The sequence below is a fragment of the Humulus lupulus genome, chromosome 5 (assembly GCF_963169125.1).
Source record: "Humulus lupulus chromosome 5, drHumLupu1.1, whole genome shotgun sequence".
Taxonomy (NCBI): domain Eukaryota; kingdom Viridiplantae; phylum Streptophyta; class Magnoliopsida; order Rosales; family Cannabaceae; genus Humulus; species Humulus lupulus.
Window position 1 is genome coordinate 116,281,142 of NC_084797.1, and position 23,497 is coordinate 116,304,638.

The following is a 23,497-nucleotide window of genomic DNA, read 5'->3' on the forward strand; positions in this document are numbered from 1 at the left end:
TGTATCCATGACCACATGGCCTTGACCATGGAATTTGTGTGGCAAGGCAATACCGTGAAACTGGCGGGTTCTTGCGAACTTGACACTCAACAACTCTCTTATTCTCAGTTTAATGCCTTGTTTCAAGAAGGTGAGGTTCGCAGTTGCTATCGTTTAGCTGTCATTAAACAAGGGGATAGCTCAACTGAAGCGGAGTTACCGGTTTTGGAGGCCCGATTTCCAGCTGCTGCCCGAGGCCTCTTGTCGCAGTTTCGAGACGTTTTTGAGGAGCCCAAACAATTACCGCCATATCGGTCTATTGATCACAGAATCTTCCTGCAGCCAGGCTCTTTACCGGTGAATGTTCGCCCATACCGATACCCCTATTTTCAGAAGGACGTCATGGAACAATTAGTAAAAGAGATGATGCAGTTGGGATTCATTCGCCCAAGTACTAGCCCATACTCTTCACCCGTTTTGTTGGTAAAAAAAAAAGATGGCTCATGGCGGTTTTGCGTCGACTACCGAGCTCTCAATGGTATCACAATCAAGGATAGATTTCCTATTCCTACTATTGACGAGCTCTTGGATGAGTTGGGCAAGGCGGAAGTCTTTTCGAAACTTGACTTAAGGGCTGGCTACCATCAAATAAGGATGGATCGGAGAGATATTCACAAAACAGCTTTCCGCACTCATGAAGGTCACTACGAGTTCACTGTCATGCCTTTTGGACTCACCAACGCACCGTCCACTTTCCAAGCTGCCATGGCACAGGTTTTTCGCCCATTTTTACGCCAGTTTGTAATTGTTTTCTTTGACGATATTTTGATTTACAGTAGCAGCGAATAAGAGCATGTGGCGCATCTGGGTACTGTTTTGCAGCTGTTACGAAATAATTGCTTTTATGCCAAGGCCAGTAAATGCCAGTTTTTCCAGCAGACAATTGAGTATTTGGGACACATTGTCTCAACCGAGGGAGTACGAGCCGACCCCTCCAAGATTTCGGCGATGCTTGACTGGCCAAAACCGACTTCCCTCAAGCAGTTACGGGGTTTCCTTGGCCTAACAGGCTACTACAGACGGTTCGTGGCTCATTATGCCACCATTGTCGCCCCACTCACCGAGCTCCTCAAACGTGATAATTTTGTATGGTCCGAACAGGCAACCTGTGCCTTTGAGGCTCTTAAACGAGCCATGACTAACACCCCAGTTTTGAGATTACCAGATTTTTCGAAGCAATTTTTGGTGGAGACTGATGCTTCTAACTACGGTATAGGAGGAGTTTTGATGCAAGAGGGCCATCCTCTTTCTTATTTCAGCAAAAAACTGGGTCCCCGTTTTATTGGTGCGTCGGCGTATTTGAGAGAGATGCGAGTTATTATTGAGGCAGTAGCGAAATGGCGCCAGTATCTTTTAGGCTGCCATTTTATTATCCGTACAGATCATCGAAGCTTGCGCGAACTACTATCACAGGTGGTGCAAACGCCGGAACAACAACACTTCATTCGAAAGTTGCTGGGATTTCAATTCACAATTGAATACAAGGCTGGTAAACAGAATTCCGCGGCTGATGCGTTGTCCAGGCGTAATGACAACTGTCTTTCTCTTCTGAGTTTGGCCATGAGTAGTGGTTCTTATGAATTTTTGGAGGTTTTACGGCAAGAGAATGTTACCTGCCCTGATTTACGCTCTCTGAATGAACAGTTACAGCAGGGAAAATTAGATGCATCTCTCTATTCGGCCAGGGACGGGCTCCTGTATTACCGCCAGAAATTATTTCTCAGCCAGCATTCTCACTTAAAAACTCAGATTTTACAGGAATTCCATGCTTCACCAGTAGGTGGTCACACTGGGGTTGCCCGCACTTTTTTGCGGTTGAGTGCCAATTTTTTCTGGCACGGGATGCGCCAGGATGTGCGAAATTTTGTCTCGGCTTGCTCTGTTTGTCAAACAATCAAATATTCCATATCAGCTCCTTATGGTCTTCTTCAACCTCTTGCCATTCCGGAACGTGTTTGGGAAGACTTAGCTATGGATTTCATCGTTGGGCTGCCTAATTCTCATGGGGTTTCCAATATACTAGTGGTTATTGATCGATTAACTAAGTACGCTCACTTTGGAGCTCTACCGACACACTACTCAGCTACTAAGGTCGCTGACCTTTTTTCGAATATGGTTATCCGCCTACATGGACTGCCACGTACTATTGTCTCTGATCGAGACCCCATTTTCACCAGCACTTTTTGGCGGAAGCTCTTTGAATTAATGGGAACTAAGCTTAGCATGAGTTCAGCTTACCATCCGCAAACTGACGGTCAGACAGAAGTCACCAATAGGTACCTGGAGCAATATCTGCGAGCTTTCACAGCAGATAACCCGAAGCAATGGAGCAAGTTCTTGATGTGGGCTGAGTATCACTACAATACAAGTTTCCATTCCGCTATTGGGATGACGCCTTTTCAGGCTGTTTATGGACGCACACCTCCAACTATTCCTGCTTATACAAGAGGAGCAACGCCAATACAAGCAGTTGAAGAGGACTTACTCACTCGAGACGTTCTCCTTCAGGAATTGAAATCCAATCTGCAGAGAGCCCAGAACCGAATGTGCCAGCAAGCTAATAAGAAGAGAAAAGATGTGGAATTCAACTTGGGAGATCTGGTTCTTGTTAAACTCCAGCCTTATCGTCAATCGATAGTTGCCTCTCGCCTCAATCCGAAACTGTCTCGAAGGTATTTTGGACCCTTCGAAGTAATTGCTAGAGCGGGTCCGGTCGCTTATACTCTGAAACTGCCTCAACACAGCCGCATACACCCCACGTTTCATGTTTCATTATTGAAACCTTTTCGTGGTGAGCACCCAGTTCGCACATTTCCACTCCCAGAATTCAGCTTGGCAAATCGCCCTGTCATGACGCCGTTAGCCATCCTAGCTACTCGAGTTTCTCGAACCAACACTGGACTTCAAAGGCAGATTTTGGTGCAGTGGTCTCTGAGTCAACCTGAGGATGCCACTTGGGAAGATTTCGAACAGTTCATGGATCTTTACAATTTGCACAACCTTGCGGACAAGGTTGAATTCGTGGAGGGGTGTAATGATAGCCGAAATGAAGGAATAGGCCCAATACAGTTGGACCCAACTAGTATTCAGGAGCACATGAAGCAGCTGGAGCAAAACACGACCCAACCAGAAGGAGAAATAACCAGGCCAGCAGAAGTAGCTCGGGCAGAAGCTGAGAAGAACAAAACTGGGGAAATGGAGGACTTGGCGCCAAGCAAGAGAGTGAGTAGGCAGCCACGTTGGTTGAGGGATTTCGTGACCATCCTTAGGCGTTGAGTGAGAAGGAGAGTAACTGAATTTGTTAGCTATTTTCCCATTGAATTGTATGGGTATAAATAACTCAATTGTAATTTTCAAATTTCTTATGTTGAATGATATTACCAGCTGGTATTTGGGAGATTTGCTCTGTCTCGAAGAGAGCTTTACCTTATCACTTGTGCACGCCATAGAAGAGGATCCTAAGTTTGTGCGGAAGCTTTAGTTTATTACTGATACCATATTACGAGAAAATGAGTTTTGTGTATTTTCTTTATTCTCAGTAATAAAATCCTTACAAACACAAAGGGTTGTGCCTCTTATATATACGAGAAAGCCCAACCAATAACAAAACAACGTTAAGTCTGTTATATCAGCTCAGAAAATAATATCTATGCTAACATATGTATATATATTTATGGGTTATTACCGGCGAAAATACCCAATGTTTACATGTTGTTCCACTTATACACCCAATCTTTATTTTTCGCGGTGAATATACTCAAACCCACATGAACTGTGTCTCCGTCACTACTTTACCCCTAACAGCGTTAAAAATGCTTACGTGGCCAATTGCGTGTACAAAACCAGACACATGTGCTTTAAAATATTAACTGCAAATCAAAAAAAAAAATTCCAACGGCTTGAACAGGGAATGATTTCTTTATACCCACATTTCATGTAGAAAAGGCAAACCCACATTCAAAGTTTTTTCTGAAACTAATTTCTTGAGACTACAAAGATCACAGAGGACGACGACGAAGACTGAGGACGAAGAACCCCCTGCTTTTTACCATTTCGAATTGAGGAGGACGACGAAGACTGAGGACGAAGAACCCCCTGCTTTTTACCGTTTCGGATTGAGGACGACGACGAAGCAGGAGGAGGAACTGGAACAAAATGCCCATGCTTCGGACTGAGGACGAAGAACCCCCTGGATATGGTAAGCCCCTGACTGTGTTGTGCATGTACTTTTGTGGGATATTCTTTGTTTTGTTAGGGTAATGTGCTTTGTCGTATATCACATGAGTTTGTCCATTTTCCCACTAACTTTCTTTGTATTTTTTTATTATCTGATATGCTAGATCTGTGTGGGGGCCATTTTACTGTGGCAATGCACCATGGAGGAAATTTCTTCACTCCATTTGGCAACAAAAGGTATCATGGAGGTAAAGTTTCTTTTTTTGACTGGAATCACACTGATTACTTCAGTAGATATGAGTTGGATTGGATGGTGCAATGCTTAGGGTATAAATTGCCTGTGGGTTTTTTGTGGAAGCCTAAGGAGAAGCATTTGAATTTGGCTGAAATGGTAATTGGTGATAAACAAGTTATTGAAATGGTTGAAGATATGATGAGGAGAAAGTATAGACAAGTGGATATTTTTGTGGTCCAACCAGAAAGAACTTTGGAGTTGGAATGGAGTAAGGAGAAAGATGCAATTCCTTATATCCCAGAACTTTCTAAGAAGACGGTGTGCACTATAGAAGAGTTGCCTGATGATACAACTATCCCAGCAGATGTAGTGGTCAACCCATTATCAGATGATGAAGATCCTTGGTTTGATCACAATGAAATTAGATATGAGGATGGTCCTGAAGTTGTAGACATTGACTCTGTGAACTCTGAAGATGAGGACCCTTTTTTTGTTGTCAATATGCCAGAGGAATGGACACAATCTAGTTGTGTCATTGAAGACTTGCCTGATGATGCAGATGTAGTTGTCGATGTGGTTGTCAATCCAAAACTCAATTGTGCTGCAGAAGAGGCCCAAGTTGGAGAAGAGGTCGAATATGAGTATGAGTATAATGATTTTGGCCCAAGTCAAAATGATGAAGCTGATGTTGGTGAGAATATTCAGAGTGAAAGTGATGTTGGTGAAAGGGGTCTAGAGAGTCAGCATGATGAAGCTGCTGTTAATGAGAATGGGCAAAATGAAGGTGAAGCTGCTGTTAATGAGAATGGGCAAAATGAAGGTGAAGGTAATGAAGAGTCTGAATTTGTTATGGAGGAGGAGGAGTACATGCAGAATGAGGGTGAGGCTGAAGAGATGTTTGCTAATGCTAATCCTGCAACATGGTGGCATTGAGTTACAGACGGTTGTAGCCAAGCTGATCCAAATGATGATGAAGGTGCTTATGTTAGTGAGGAAGACCTACAAAGTTTGTCTAGTTCAGATGAGGATGGTAATGCCAGGAGGAGAAAAAGATCCAACAACCAATTCAATCATGCAACAAACATGGATAACTTCAGATTTAAATTAGGCATGCTTTTTGCTACCGTGGACCAATTTAGAACTGCATTGAAGGAGCATTTTATTAAGATTAACAGGGAGTATGTTTGGCTGGCCAATGACCAAAGTCGGGTAAGGGCAAAATGCAAGAGTGCAGGCTGCAATTGGGTCATTTATGCAAGAGTCCAACTGTCAGACAAGCGCTCATTCAGGGTAAATACATTGGTGGATAGGCACACGTGTGGATTGGTTTTCAACAACAAACATGCAACCTCCAATTGGCTTGCAAAGCATTATCTTGAACAGTTCAAAATAAACCCAAACTTAACTTACTCTGGTTTCATGCAGCTAACAACACGTACTCAGTTTTCAAGAACAACAAGGTCAACTTTCTACAGAGCAAAGAATTGTGCAAGAGTGATGTTAGAAGGAACTATAAGGGAACAATATGCCATACTGGAAGATTATTGCAAGCAACTGTTAGAGACAAATCCTGGGAGCACATCAATATTGAAAACCAGAATGCAGGATGGAAAGAGGTTATTTGAAAGGGTGTATATATGTCTTAAAGCTTGTAAAGATGGATTCGTCAATGGTTGTAGGCCCCTTATCTGCTTGGATGGTTGTTTTTTAAAAGGATATTGCAAAGGAATGTTATTAGCTGCAATTGGCATTGATGCAGCAAATGCCATGTTTCCAGTGGCTTATGCTGTAGTGGAGAAGGAGTACACAGGTAGCTGGACATGGTTTTTAAATTTATTGAAGGAGGATTTGAAGATTGATGAACCAGAGAGATTAACAATGATTTCAGATAGGCAAAAGGGCTTAGAAATAGCATTAAGTACTGTATTTCAAGGTTCGGAAGTGAGATTCTGTGTGAGACATATGCATGCCAATTTCAAGAAGCAATTCCCTGGACTCTTACTTAAGCAAATGATGTGGGCCGTTGCAAGGGCAACAACTAAAGTGGAATGGAAAAATAGGATGAATGAAATTAAGCAAGAGAATTTCAAGGCGTATGAATGGCTGATGAAAAAAAACCCAGAAGAATGGACCAAGTCTCATTTCAGGGAGCATGTGAAATGTGACCTTCTTATTAATAACCTCTGTGAAAGTTTCAACAATGCCATTCTTGATGCCAGAGATAAATCTATTATCACTTTGCTAGAAAATATTAGGCATTGGATGATGAGTTTGTTCTGCAATAGAAGAATGAGTGTCTCTAAGTGGGTGCATCCTGTTTCCAAAAGAATTATGGACATCATTGAGAAAAACAAGAATGTTGCTAAGCATTGTTTCCCTATGCTTGCTGGAGGTGGTAAGTTCCAGGTAAATTTATTGCAAAGCATCAATGCTCAGTCATTTGTTGTGAACTTGGAAACGAAAACATGCACATGTAGGCTATTCCAATTGTCTGGCATACCATGTGGGCATGCTTTAGCTGCTATCTGGTTTTCAAACCTAGATCCAGTGGGATTCATAGATGACTACTACAAGAGGCAAGCATATGAAGAAACTTATGCGACACCAATCGAACCAATGCCTAGCCCAGATAAGTGGCCTGACACTGGTCTGAATCCGATACATCCTCCAACAGAGACAATTTTACCTGGAAGGCCTAAAAAGTCTAGAAACAAAGAGGCAGATGAACCACCACCTACTACTGCAACAAAGGCTAGGAGAGTTGGCCAAGTTAATCACTGCAGCAATTGTAAGCAAACAGGCCATTCACGAGTAACATGCAAGAATGCAACTATGGAGGTAATCTTGGTACACGATATGCCAGACTTGTATTCATTTGCAGTTAAAATGAATGTGATTTGCTTAAGTATGATGAGTTATGTTTTTGGTTTAATTATAGCCTGCAAGGCAAAAAAAGAGAGGAAGACCACCATCTCAGAATCCTACTACTGAAACTATTAAAAGGAAGGAGCGAGCTAAGAGACAGAAGCAAAGGAATGGTGGTTCCACATCTCAGACCAACTAAGAAGCTGCTCTTTAATCTTAAACCCTTTTGATGTAGAAAACTTGTTTTCTTTTTGGTGTAGTCGCCATACAATATAGGCATTACCATACTTTTGACATGTACATATTCAGTCTGACTTTATCAATATTTTGGGACATCTTGGCCATTAGGAATACTTTTGACATGTAGACATTATGCTACTTAATATGTCATATGTTTGCTCTGTAAAGTTGAAAATATTAATCAATGACAAAATATCTGGTTTGGTGCATCATTCTATTATGCTTGAAAGCAACACTAAATAAATATATTTCTCTTACATTCAATGAAGCCATGATTTTTTTTCAGGGAAGGGTCGAACACTAAATAAAATACATCATTTTTATTATGCTTGAAAGCAACACTAAATACAATAAACAGGGAAGTCGAACATTACATAATTTTTGTCAGCCAATACACAATTACAAAAAAAAAAAAAACAACATCATCTTCCTCACATTTCCCTTTACCAACCAGGAACTTGCACGAACTCTTCCATCCAAACTCCCATTCATATAGCCACAATGTTGACATTGAAAAGGCTCCACACTAGGTTCAAAACAAGACTCATATCTATCTTCATATTCATAATATCTGCCCAGATCACCATCAAACTCACGTACTCTTCTTAGCAAACCAGGTATCACCATCTTTGACCTTTCACACATAGGGGGGTCAATCCATTGGAAATAGTTACAACCCCCATTCCACTGTTCACAAATAGTTTTCTTGAATTAATTTATTTCCAAGCTAATAATATATAAAGGAAAAAGAAGACAAAAAATATAAACAGGCTCACTTTCATCCTATAGCAAGATTTGAACCGTCTCCCTGGATTATCATCGGTCCATGATGTCCTCTCCACTGTTTCTGCCCCACAATCACAATGCTTACGACAAGCTTGATATACACCTTGTGCCCTAGATCTCGACGACCTCATTTTGGCTCCACCTCGGTTTATTGATTCGCCCCAAGACACACTTGGGTCTTCCCCTTTCATCTCTTCTCTCTTCTTCTTCTTCTTCTTCTTCTACAATGGAGATCTCTCGTGCATATGGTATTTAAGGATTTAAAGCTTTTTTTTTCAATCAATAATTAAAAACTTACCTGGGCTAAATGATGTGTCTGGTTTTGTACACGCAATTGGCCACGTAAGCGTTTTTAACGCTGTTAGGGGTAAAGTAGTGACGGAGACACAGTTCATGTGGGTTTGAGTATATTTACCGCGAAAAATAAAGATTGGGTGTATAAGTGGAACAACATGTAAACATTGGGTATTTTCGCCGGTAATAACCCTATATTTATTCAATGTTCGCGTAATGGAAAGGAATACATATTATTCCTTATTATATATATGGCCAGCCTATCAAGTTTTTAACTGCTTAAAATAGATAATGTACTATCAATAGGAATGTGATTAGACAGTAAAATACAGGAATATTAGAGATACCTGCTTATAACATATTTATCTATATATAATATATTATCATCAAATTATGACACATTTATATGTATACGTTCTAAATAGTTGACACTTTAATTTTAAGTTGGTCAGTGCATATTTATAAATGCAGTATAGCACATAATTACCTTATTAATTAATCAAATGAGTAATTTCTAATACAAAATGCAGCAAACTTGCAACTTCATATATGAGTAAAATTATTTATCTTACCCATGCACTAAAAAAGATCACGCATGTGCTTAATTATTCATTTATTAATTTAAAAGGGCTTTGTAATTGCTAAATAATAAACTATGGAAACACGATTGGTGATCCAAAAACCAACGATATCGAAGACATGCAAAGAGACACGTGATAATGTTATTATTAAATGTGTTTGTGTTGGATGCTACACATAAAACTTGCTTGTAAGTTGGATGACAATTAAAAAACGTTCAGGGTATGAAGCCGAAGTAACCATGTGACTCGCCTTGATGATACCTTGTTAATAAAGGAAACTAAATATATATTTATATATATATATGTGGACTGTGTGGAGAGGAAACCCTCTCTTGGGTCATGATTTGTCTCATTTATAGTACTCAGTTTTCTTAAGCCTTCAGATTCGGTTTCACATGAAAGGGTTGGACAGGCAACCATAAAGAGCAACAGAAACTGTACTATAGAGCTACATATCTCGTAATATGTCTACACAGAGTTAGTAACTAGCTAGAGAGATAGAGAGAGAGCAATGAAAAATATCAAACATCAAATAATAAGAAAAATTATTTAATTATTTTTGTAAATAATATGCATGTCGTTGGCCGGTCAAAACTAGTAAAGTACTATTGCAAAAGAAATAGATAATAAATTGAACAAATATATGAACAAAATTAAAACTTTAGTATATATATGTATACATACATATATATATATAGGTTGGAGAGGATGGAATTGAATTATTGTGTCAAGGGTGTAACGCTTTTTTGTTTGTTCCTCATAATTGTCAAAACAAATACAGTAGTAGTACTGAAGTGTATACTAATACTATCCTATCAGATCAGCTATGTACTTTGATGATATCTCATAGAATGGGTCGACATGAACACAGTACCACCAAGCATTACATGATGTAAAATAAAAATATCAACAGTATTTGATCAATTAAATGATGAATGGCCAAAAATTAACATCAGCCATCATCAACAACTAAAGTAATTAATATAGTCTTACTTTTACATTATATAGGGCTTTGTCTTTGTAATTTCTTCTTTTTTATTTTTTTGTTTATATAAAAAATTGTAAATAACAGACAAGAAATTAGTAAACAAAACACATGGCAGTTAAATCATATCTGAGTAAAAGCTAAATCATTCTTTAGCTTAATATAGATTCTTTCTGTTAAAGGATATATTGTAATTTTGCTTTCATTTTTCCACCAAAAAAGTAATAATTCACTCTGAGCCCCACCCTAGAATTCACACATAAAAACTCTTCCAGACACACACACACATATATATATATATGCCTGCATGTGAGTGTGTGATAATTAATTAGTAGTACTGATTAATTTTGTCGTAGCTTAATTTTAACTTATTTTTTTCGATGTGGAACAAAGAACAGGGGACCTAGCCATTAAAGGCCTTCCAATGAATCTGTAAAAGTTAGCAGGCTTTAGTACTTTGAATTGTTTGGCCAAAGACCAAACGCATTCAATTCGATCTCCTTATTAAGATAGACTCAACAAAGTAATATAATGAGACTGGAGAATCCAACTTGCAACTTCTCTAAATTAAAGCACTCTCCACAACCACGTTTATCTACATACAGCCCCAGGACCCAAATCCGTCACCCCACAAAAAACAACAAAAAGAAAATTAAATTAATTTAACTCACCACTTAATTATGAATTATATATGCATATTTAATACCTATATATAAAACAGTTAAGTATATATTGGCAATTTTTTGCGTTTATTTCTTAATTAATAAAGTGCTGGCTATAAATTTTGTTCGGGTTTAATTAAAAAATAATGATGAATTGATGGCACCAAACATATCTATATAATAATTCGTTGTCTTAACTAACAATATTATATTTAATTGCACTTAACAATAAAGACAACAGGAAAAAAAAAGAGAAAAAATGAAAGAAGAGCTTATATATAGAGAGAGAGCTGATCTGATCATTATCGTACTATTTATAATCTGGAAAACAAAGGCCTTAATTACATTATTTACTAACAATTTACAGTGAAAAGTGAAATTCCGTAAGGTAGATAGACACCCCAAAAAAGAAAAGAAAAAAAAATATTAAATACTCATACTATGTGTATCGTATTCTATTATAATAAATTGTGTTTTATTTTATGACATATACGGTACTATTTTATATCGTACTATCTTACTTTATTTACACATAAATGTATAATATTTTAATAAAAGTCAGCACTAAACATTTATAAATATATGTTATAAAATATAATTCATTGTTATAATACAATATAATACGGTGTATGAAACTTATTGATATAGAATTAAGGGACTCCTATATGATTAATACAAAAAGTTTTTGATTACTAATATTCTAGCCACAGCTTCTATGATCTTAATTAACACATAACATCCTTGAGAAGCTTGTACCTTCGAGTGGTTGGTCGTGGGGACGGAGCACCACTGGTGTTCTTTCCCTTCTCGGCGCTCTCATCGCGGTCGTGTTGCTTGATCTTATCCCCGCTGTACTCAGACCTGCTCGAAACTCCCGATTCATTGGCCGCCGTGGCCCCCGTCGCCGTCGATTTCTTCGAAGTTCCACCATATCTTGTGCTTTTCCCTTCACTTTGGCACCAATCGCACACTTCCATCGCCTCAGCGTATTCGCTGTAGTAGTTACTGCAGTACCTATATATATATACAAATTAATCGTGTATATAATTAATTAGTCGAGAGAAAAATTATTATCCTATGGGTTGTGTTCATAATATGGTTTAAACATCTTGGTCGAACTAAAAATTAGATATATAAAATAGCTTCATCGTATGTGTTGATGATATATGATATGCTTACATGTGCATATGTATGTATATATATGTATAGATATTGATATATACTTAATGATGCAGCGTCGGTATACTGTAATAGTATAGGTTGGTTGGTTGGTAAGCGATTTCGGTTTTCATTCTATTTAATGATCAGTTAAAAGTACCCATCGATCGATCGATGATGATATATATTATATATGCGCACATACATAATTAATTATGTATATGTACACACTTGTAGTACTCATATATATATATGTATATATATTGACTATATATTGAAGAAAACTTTATCTGTTTGTTGTGCGTGTCTACATATGATGATGATGATCATGATGATGAAATCCATACGAGTGTTGGAAACGGTGGCGGCATTTGTTGCAGCGGAAAAGCTTCTCAGGGAAACCCACATCACCGCACATGCAGCATACTGTCTGAGTATCCACCATTGCTGATCAATAACCCCCGGATCTTCTTCAAAGTCTTATTATATGTGTGTAAATATATGTATATATATATATGCTAAACATGAAATTACACAAACCCAAAAGCAAGAGCAGAGAAATTACGAAGAAAAAAGAGAAATAGAAAGAAGAGAGAGATAAATAGAGTAGCTAGGAGGAAAAAAAAGTGACTAGGCTTAAATAGAAAGAGAGTAATGGTTTGAGTCGGTGTACAAATTCCAATTTTATAATATTTTATTGAAACAATTAATTAATATTATTATTATTATTTATATTTACTTGGGATATATTCACAGGTAGACCCACAAGGTTGCTTGCAGTCGTTTTCAGTTAGGGCAGAGAAAGAGATGAACCTTAAAAATTTAGGGAGTGTAAATTACAATTGCATCCTTACTTTCGTTTAATTTATTTATTGCATTTTCTTTTTGCCTTTCCTTGTCCTTTTCGTGGCTTCGCCTTTATAGCCTTGTATTATTGGCAAAGTTAACACGTTACACCACTAGGCGATGTAATCCACGCTCCGAATTCTCTAGAAAGAATGATTGGACACTCTTATTAATTCTCTCTTTCTGCTGGGAAATCTTATTTATTCGCTATCTCTTGTATCAATTATTATGCATTCTGTTTCAAAACCCATTTACGTATAGCTGATCATCATGATTTTCAAGTTTACATTAAATAAATATGATCCATTCTCTATTTTGGTACGGTCACGAACATGAATAGAAGATGGAAGTCGTTGCATAAAATATAAAATGGTGGTCTACATGAATTTACTTATTTCAATGTAATAATATTAACATGTAAATTGATAGCAAGTTTTTTAAATTGGTTTTTTATTAGTTATTTTGATTAATATATTATTAAATTACTTTTTTTTTATTTAATAACATTATTTTAATATTATTCTTTTTAAAATAATAAATGTTAATTTTTATATTTGAATAGGCATATCTTTTGGTTCTTTAAGAATACTTGTTAGTTTTTTAATGGATAATAATGTTTAGGTTCTTTAAAAATTAAATGTTATTACACACTTATCTTTTAATCAATTTTTGTTTTTTCAATAGTTTTTATGCTAGATATTTTGTTAAAAATGAAATTCATCAATGTTATTATTATATATGTTTTTGTTGTATATCGTTATGTTACTATATATGTGAGTTATTGGAAATTTGGAGACCACATAACATTTTTTGGATAATTGTTAAATTTCACAGATAAATTATTAAATTTTATTGTTATTTTAGCATGAGATGTTCATTTTTCCAATTAATTAAGTACTTTTTTTTTTATACAAAACAACATGTTTATATTATTGTTATTTTCTTTCTTAAAAGTTTAACACTCACAAAATTTTTATTTTTGTTATTTTGTAGGTTGTTTCTTAGTTATCCAAGCAGGATGACTTTTAAGTTTGGTTTTGAATTAGATTCCTTTTCATGTTGAATATATTTAATGCTTGAATTCTCTAAGAGTTTCTTGTATTTTAATGAGTTAGATTCTTCTGTACAGAATGCAACAAGTTTGTTGTCCAATTTTTATAGGGTGTCTCTAATCTATGTTTGTTTTACACTTGGATTAGTTGTGCATGCTCTTAGGGTGGCTGAAAAACTTGTATACCTAAAGGCACTATAGAAAAATAGGTCTACAGCAACGACATGTCGTCGCCAAAACAGTGTCGTTGTAGGTCAATATTTGTAGCGAACTACAGCAATGACAAAACGTGGTCATCGCACTAGGGTTTTAATACAGCGACGACATGTCGGTCGCAGTAGGAATTCCCTTTTTCGGTTGAACTGGGATATTGGGACGACATGTTGTCGCTGTAGGTGGTTGCAAAATATGAAAACTTGAATTTCAAAAACTCTTTACAATGACCACATGTTGTCCCTGTAGGTCCATGGACCGCCAACATCTACAACGACGACATGTCGTCACTGTATGGTCACAAACACTACTACAAAAATACACTTTTAGGATACTTTTTTAGGGCAATCACCTAGATGTGAGCCCTAAAAATAGCTCCTGAACTTTTGGGACACTCATTGAGAGTCCTTAAAGAATTTTTTTTATGACACGTGGTGCGAGCTCTAAAATCTGATGTGTGTCCTAAAAGTTTGAATTTTTTTTTAACAAAAGTTCCTGGAATTTTTAGGACACTCATTGAGAGTCCTTAAAGAATTTCTTTTAGGACACGCAGTGCAAGCCCTAAGAACTTATCTGTGTCCTAAAAGTTTGAATAATTTTTTTCAACAAAAATTTTATTATATAATAAATCAGAAAAGAAAAAAAAAAGCACTGAGCTCATTCTCTCTCTCTCTCTCTCTTCCTCATTTCTCTCTCTCTCTCTCTCTCTCTCTCTCTCTCTCTCTCTGTAACGTCCCTAAGGTAGGGTACGTCTGCCACATACTCGTAATTCTAGGGTTTACGAGTATGTAAGGCACTTGACCAAAAGAATTAAATAAAATGATACGAAGAAATACAGAAAAATTTAAAACTTTTATATAAACTTATTAGAAGAAATTATTACACGTATGAATACTTTAAATTTAAGGCAGCCATATGAAAACTCTAAACCATTATTGCATTGCTACTGAGTCCGTGCTCCACAAGTTGCTCAACAGCTAAAGCCACACCTGGAAAAATGTTGGAAAATAACATAATGAGCTAACGCTCAGTAAGCAAATCTCATGCATACACATACACATGAATGTCGTGAGTTTGTAGTGCACATATATTAATATGCTGACTTATATACTTATGCATTCCATTTATTGCTCATGCACTTTCAAACTTTACTTTTATGCTCTTTCTGTTAGTTTCACATTTTTATGGGCCCAATATCACTTGTGCACACTGTTTGATTCAGCCAATGCCTGCAGGGCTTGTTACACATATCATATAGAATCCCATGGGTTCTCCTCCGGCTAGCCATCATCTCAGCTAGGCTCATCATAACACTCATTTCATCGTTGCCATAGCTGCCATACTTATTACACATATGGAGGAGAAAGACGGAAACATGGCAAACATATCTGAATGGTCAACTCTGACCTAGCCCACACTAGTGGGCAGCCACTATAAGTCTTATAGACTTCCGTCTTCTTTACTGAACTTACTTGATTGCTTCATCAAAACAGTGGCACCCTTTTTAAACATCTTATTATCACTTTGCTTAAGCCTTGTGTCATTAAAATGTTTAACTTTACATAAGACTTTTCAAGACATTTCATAACTTTTCTCATATCCATATGCATGGTCTTATATCACATAATAATGTATCACATAAATGTACATGCCATGCATACATGCTGATGCTGAAATGCCAATGTTCGTGTTCATGACTGATGTTGATGGTATTCAATCAAGGCATTGTATCACATCTCATATAACTCAAAACATCTTTAGTCATAATACATGAAGCTTTGGGTTGGTGGCGTTGTTATACCTTAACGTAGAGCTATGGCTCAGGTCTAAGGTTTCCAGCCTAAAAACTTAAACGCTTCATATATCATAACATATAACAAATCATGAACATAGAGTAATCCACATATCCATCAACATAAGAACACATACTTGCACATAATTCATATCATTCTTAACCAAGTAAGACATCTTTCACATATCACAGAATTCATCAATTACATATCACACAACACCCTTATGGTGTTCATATAACCATTCTTCACATACTTATCATATGCATCATCATCATACCATACTTAACTCATCAGATGTACACAATCAATGTAGTCATGCATCTTACACTTAAGCACAAAAGGTGAGATTTACTTACCTTAGGTCCTTAGCTTATTTTAAAACGGCTCACCAAGAGTCAATCAATCAAATCCATACAAATCCTATTCAAGGCACATAATTTATTAAATTCTATCTAATCCGTAAATATACACTATTGATAGTGTATATTAATCATACCAGAAACTATATAAATAATAATAATAATTATAATCCTAACAACAATAATAATTATCGTCTATAATTAAACTTATTTCGATATTAATAACAAAATACTTCAATAGCAATACGTATATGGATGTATATATTCAAATAGTCATTTTATAAAAGAAATCATATTTGTAACATAAAGTTGTAATAATCAATATAATGATAATAATATAAATATAAATATTTATATTATTATTAGTTAGTCATAATATCAATTCCAGTGATATAATAAATATACTTTCTCCAAACTTCACCGGTCTTACAAATATCAATAACTGTAGGAAACTAATATTTGATATTATTTTAATATTCAAATATTAATATACAATAATAATGGTTAGATAATAGGTTTACTATAAATCATACTTTTCATATATATATATGAATCTGTATTCTTGATTTACTTAACAAAATAATAACAATAATAATTAAAATTACTTAATCATAATAATTTCCATATTAATATAAAATCAATTAAATATGTATTTTTATACTTGATTTAATATCTAATATTTTCTAGAAAATTAGACAGCACAACGGCTATAAAGTGGACAATTCCAAAATCAAAACCTGTATAAAAAATATATATAATCCCAGACAGCCAGTAAATTACAGAAAATATTCCATATATCAATAATATATAATTATATACCATAAATACACATAATAACAATTACTCTAATCAATCACAATTAAATCACAATATATAGGTTAAAGAAATTATACCAAAATGATCGGGTTCCACAATAAGTCAAACGATGATTTTCTGAGACTCAAAACGTACTTCGGAACCTCGAACACTAAGTTTCGACCGTCGGTCTACGGTGGATCGCGGTGGCTCGTGGTGGGCCCACCACCCAACTATGGTAGATGTAGGAACAAGTTATTGGGTTTTGAAGCCCACAACACGAGGAACACGATGGTGGTGACGGATCGGCAAACGGATGCCCGAGGTGGCCGAATCGCAACTTTGAAGTCGCGGGGTGGCCGAACTTAAATCGAGTGGTTGAGGCGTTTAATCGGCGAGTGAGCTCTAGATTCCCGCGTGGGTCGATAGTTCGGAGGCCTCTGAATCCAACGGTCCAGCGCGTGGCTAAAAATGGTGGCCGGAAAGTACTCCTGCGTCGTCGGCAACAGTAATACGCAGAGGAGAGAGAGAGAGAGAGAGAGAGAGAGAGAGAGAGAGAGAGAGGGAGAGAGTTTCTGAGGAGAGAGAGAGAGGAGCTCGGGTAAAATGAAAGGCTGAAGCCTTTTATTTTATTTTTATTTTATTTATTTATTTATTTATTTATTTTTAAAAATTATACTTGGACCCAAAATACTAAAATTCTTTTCAAATAAGCCCTTTAGCCAAACTTTCTTAATTTTATAAAAATCCCCAATTAAAATTATATGACATTTGGGTCCAATACTTGACTACTCAAGTTTCTCTTTCTTTAATCTCATTAAAAACATAAAATCATATTTTAAACACTATTTTTCCATTACTATTTCTTAAATTTGTAAAGTTGTACATTTTATGTATTAAAACTTTGATTTATAATAAATAAATGTATTATGAAAATGTTGGATATTACAATCCTTCCCCCGTTAAAATAATTTCGTCCTCGAAATTTCAAACTAAAATTTGATAATCGGAGACAAGAACTACCATTACAAATAAACAGAACAACATTTCACAGCATAAGATTTTATACACAACACTTACTTTCACCCCGAAAACAAAACTTATTCCTGACTTCTTGTAATCCTTATCATATATAAAAAGGCGAGGATGTGTAAACACCTCACATGAGGACTACAATATAGATAGAAAGGAAATAAGCTATAACAATAGTATAAATTACAATGAATGTATACGAAAATACAAACGAATCCTCATCATCCATACTTTTGAACACAAACCACATAACGTAAGAAGAGAAAATGACCATCATCATGAAAACATCCTTGATCTTCATGTTTTACAGTCAATTTTTTTTTTTTTTTTTTAAGCAGATGCAAATGACTGGTTATACCTTGATAATAGATGCTAAATTGAGCAACAAGTTTGTTCAATAGAAAGTTTTTCGGCATAAAAAAAAATTGGATAACTAGAAAACAATTATATAGCCGATGAAGATTATTCTTTAAAACCAAGTCTCTGTGAAACCCTTTCGTTGTCAAAACCGACTTCTTGCCCTGAATGAGAAATAGTGAGATAGGCCATTCATTAGGTACCAGTTCAGAAAAGCCTGACTCTCATTCTTTCTCTAAGAAAACATTTAAAAATCAAAATTGTTTCCAAATGTATAAAATAATAAAGGGCATATTGATACTATGCTAGAATGCAAATAACCGTGGCCACTCGGAAATTCACACACTTAGCTTAGTATCCCTTCATTGAATAAAACATGGGATAAGTCTTGACTGACCAATCCACCACTTCATCTACGAAAACGAATAATTCTCACATGTCTAATAAGTTGGACATGTCTCATTTCAACACCTATACCAATAATACTCAGTCATCACTTCACACAAGTAATACATTATCTTACTTTCGGGATAAAACAGCTAATATACTATAATTTAATCGCCGAAAGTAATTCACACTACAGAGTAATTCAGTAAATAACATTTATCACCTCGATTCATTCAACAATTTACAAATTGTTTCCATGTTCAAATCAGGATCGCAAAATCAATAGAAGTGATTTCCATGTCGACAACATCTAATAAGTTTGACTTTCATCATCAGAGAGGATAGCGTAACACATTGAACAAGATAAAATCTGTGATATCTATCTTGAAAACAAACAAATTCAAGGATCCAATGACCCAACAGTTCAACACATTTTTCTATAAATAAAATTCATCACATACACACTAAAACACAATCAATCTCAAGCTTTTGAAAACCAAATCATTATTACTTCCGTCCATTACTCAAGCTAAGCAATCCATGGCATCCTCATCATCTCAGCTGAACTTAGACCTAACTTTAGCTTTACCTGAGCCAAATCTTCCCACTATCGAATCTTCACCACAAATTTCTGCACCCCTACTACAGCTAATGGTGTATCCTACGGTACACATCCCAGAACGAAATACTCAATTTCCCAGAGTTTGGCTTCCCAAATTTTATTCTGATACTGGCCTTGTCACGGTGGAGGATTCAGCTATGCTCGATAAAAAGGTGGCCATTAGTATAGGTCAAAGCATACTCACCCCTAAAGACCAAATAATTTTATCCCATAGGTCAGACCTACAAGCTGTAAAAGATTCCTTAGTTCTTACCACTCAGGCGGCAGCATCGGTCTCAAACCTAGGCCAACGGGTTCTTGCAAGAGAACAAGAGGTTGACCACTTGAAAAGGTATATAGAAACACAAAAACAAGAGATGATAACCATTAGAAATGCCAACAAGGCATTGACTCGAGAGAAGGAGAAGTTGGCTAAGGAGAATGGGACTTTAACTACACTTCTTGCTAACTACTCAGTCGATATGAAGGAAAAATTTCAGACACTGCAAACTACTGGGGAGACCCTTAGAGTTGAACAACAAAAGTTGATTGACGAGGTAGAACGTGTCCAAAACCCCAATCCTTAATGTATTATGTATTTTTTTTTTTTCTATATATTACTACTGTTTCACTAAAGTCTCTTATTGTGTGTGCTCTCAGCAACAACCTAAAACTCTGCTCTCCAAAACACTAACCTGACATATTAACCCTTAACACACTAACTGAACTGATAGATCACTTTCAAAGCTTGAGAATATCAATTAACAATCCAAACATCGACATCGATAAATCATCAATTATTTATCACATCAATAATAAAGGCATGCATTCAGATAAATAACAAACTTCAATTTCTCTACCGTGCATGAGAATATTCATTTAATCCAAACTCATACTTATATCATGGAAACTCAAACACACAATGAGTTTCTAATACAATTATACAACATCATTAACATACATTAACTAAAATATGGATAAATTATACTAACCATTAACGTGTGGCTTGTCTTGTGGCGGAACTCAGTAGCATTTCAGATCCCAAAATCTAATAACATAACGAGTATACGACATCTACAAACTCAAAGCTCTGATACCATTTGTAACGTCCCTAAGGTAGGGTACGTCTGCCACATACTCGTAATTCTAGGGTTTACGAGTATGTAAGGCACTTGACCAAAAGAATTAAATAAAATGATACGAAGAAATACAGAAAAATTTAAAACTTTTATATAAACTTATTAGAAGAAATTATTACACGTATGAATACTTTAAATTTAAGGCAGCCATATGAAAACTCTAAACCATTATTGCATTGCTACTGAGTCCGTGCTCCACAAGTTGCTCAACAGCTAAAGCCACACCTGGAAAAATGTTGGAAAATAACATAATGAGCTAACGCTCAGTAAGCAAATCTCATGCATACACATACACATGAATGTCGCGAGTTTGTAGTGCACATATATTAATATGCTGACTTATATACTTATGCATTCCATTTATTGCTCATGCACTTTCAAACTTTACTTTTATGCTCTTTCTGTTAGTTTCACATTTTTATGGGCCCAATATCACTTGTGCACACTGTTTGATTCAGCCAATGCCTGCAGGGCTTGTTACACATATCATATAGAATCCCATGGGTTCTCCTCCGGCTAGCCATCATCTCAGTTAGGCTCATCATAACACTCATTTCATCGTTGCCATAGCTGCCATACTTATTACACATATGGAGGAGAAAGACGGAAACATGGCAAACATATCTGAATGGTCAACTCTGACCTAGCCCACACTAGTGGGCAGCCACTATAAGTCTTATAGACTTCCGTCTTCTTTACTGAACTTACTTGATTGCTTCATCAAAACAGTGGCACCCTTTTTAAACATCTTATTATCACTTTGCTTAAGCCTTGTGTCATTAAAATGTTTAACTTTACATAAGACTTTTCAAGACATTTCATAACTTTTCTCATATCCATATGCATGGTCTTATATCACATAATAATGTATCACATAAATGTACATGCCATGCATACATGCTGATGCTGAAATGCCAATGTTCGTGTTCATGACTGATGTTGATGGTATTCAATCAAGGCATTGTATCACATCTCATATAACTCAAAACATCTTTAGTCATAATACATGAAGCTTTGGGTTGGTGGCGTTGTTATACCTTAACGTAGAGCTATGGCTCAGGTCTAAGGTTTCCAGCCTAAAAACTTAAACGCTTCATATATCATAACATATAACAAATCATGAACATAGAGTAATCCACATATCCATCAACATAAGAACACATACTTGCACATAATTCATATCATTCTTAACCAAGTAAGACATCTTTCACATATCACAGAATTCATCAATTACATATCACACAACACCCTTATGGTGTTCATATAACCATTCTTCACATACTTATTATATGCATCATCATCATACCATACTTAACTCATCAGATGTACACAATCAATGTAGTCATGCATCTTACACTTAAGCACAAAAGGTGAGATTTACTTACCTTAGGTCCTTAGCTTATTTTAAAACGGCTCACCAAGAGTCAATCAATCAAATCCATACAAATCCTATTCAAGGCACATAATTTATTAAATTCTATCTAATCCGTAAATATACACTATTGATAGTGTATATTAATCATACCAGAAACTATATAAATAATAATAATAATTATAATCCTAACAACAATAATAATTATCGTCTATAATTAAACTTATTTCGATATTAATAACAAAATACTTCAATAGCAATACGTATATGGATGTATATATTCAAATAGTCATTTTATAAAAGAAATCATATTTGTAACATAAAGTTGTAATAATCAATATAATGATAATAATATAAATATAAATATTTATATTATTATTAGTTAGTCATAATATCAATTCCAGTGATATAATAAATATACTTTCTCCAAACTTCACCGGTCTTACAAATATCAATAACTGTAGGAAACTAATATTTGATATTATTTTAATATTCAAATATTAATATACAATAATAATGGTTAGATAATAGGTTTACTATAAATCATACTTTTCATATATATATATGAATCTGTATTCTTGATTTACTTAACAAAATAATAACAATAATAATTAAAATTACTTAATCATAATAATTTCCATATTAATATAAAATCAATTAAATATGTATTTTTATACTTGATTTAATATCTAATATTTTCTAGAAAATTAGACAGCACAACGGCTATAAAGTGGACAATTCCAAAATCAAAACCTGTATAAAAAATATATATAATCCCAGACAGCCAGTAAATTACAGAAAATATTCCATATATCAATAATATATAATTATATACCATAAATACACATAATAACAATTACTCTAATCAATCACAATTAAATCACAATATATAGGTTAAAGAAATTATACCAAAATGATCGGGTTCCACAATAAGTCAAACGATGATTTTCTGAGACTCAAAACGTACTTCGGAACCTCGAACACTAAGTTTCGACCGTCGGTCTACGGTGGATCGCGGTGGCTCGTGGTGGGCCCACCACCCAACTATGGTAGATGTAGGAACAAGTTATTGGGTTTTGAAGCCCACAACACGAGGAACACGATGGTGGTGACGGATCGGCAAACGGATGCCCGAGGTGGCCGAATCGCAACTTTGAAGTCGCGGGGTGGCCGAACTTAAATCGAGTGGTTGAGGCGTTTAATCGGCGAGTGAGCTCTAGATTCCCGCGTGGGTCGATAGTTCGGAGGCCTCTGAATCCAACGGTCCAGCGCGTGGCTAAAAATGGTGGCCGGAAAGTACTCCTGCGTCGTCGGCAACAGTAATACGCAGAGGAGAGAGAGAGAGAGAGAGAGAGAGAGAGAGAGAGAGGGAGAGAGTTTCTGAGGAGAGAGAGGGGCTCGGGTAAAATGAAAGGCTGAAGCCTTTTATTTTATTTTTATTTTATTTATTTATTTATTTATTTTTAAAAATTATACTTGGACCCAAAATACTAAAATTCTTTTCAAATAAGCCCTTTAGCCAAACTTTCTT

The 23,497-nt window shown here is 35.7% G+C and overlaps 2 protein-coding genes and 1 long non-coding RNA gene across 3 annotated transcripts; 1 reads left to right on the top strand and 2 right to left on the bottom strand.

The window, feature by feature from the left end:
• The first annotated feature begins 6,705 nt into the window (after nt 1-6,705).
• Nucleotides 6,706-7,764, top strand: LOC133777599 (uncharacterized). The gene is made up of 2 exons (XM_062217291.1): nt 6,706-7,288; nt 7,389-7,764. The coding sequence occupies exons 1-2, from the start codon at nt 6,713-6,715 to the stop codon at nt 7,512-7,514; spliced, it is 702 nt and encodes a 233-aa protein (XP_062073275.1). The 5' UTR covers nt 6,706-6,712; the 3' UTR covers nt 7,515-7,764.
• Nucleotides 7,765-11,428: 3,664 nt separating this feature from the next.
• Nucleotides 11,429-12,655, bottom strand: LOC133777600 (uncharacterized). Its single transcript, XM_062217292.1, has 2 exons — nt 12,369-12,655; nt 11,429-11,877 (listed from the first exon to the last, which is right to left on the bottom strand). The coding sequence occupies exons 1-2, from the start codon at nt 12,464-12,466 to the stop codon at nt 11,589-11,591; spliced, it is 387 nt and encodes a 128-aa protein (XP_062073276.1). The 5' UTR covers nt 12,467-12,655; the 3' UTR covers nt 11,429-11,588.
• Nucleotides 12,656-14,858: 2,203 nt separating this feature from the next.
• Nucleotides 14,859-23,342, bottom strand: LOC133777601 (uncharacterized). The gene is made up of 3 exons (XR_009868680.1): nt 21,980-23,342; nt 17,177-20,819; nt 14,859-16,344 (listed from the first exon to the last, which is right to left on the bottom strand). It is a non-coding gene; the product is annotated as an uncharacterized LOC133777601 (long non-coding RNA).
• Nucleotides 23,343-23,497: the final 155 nt, after the last annotated feature.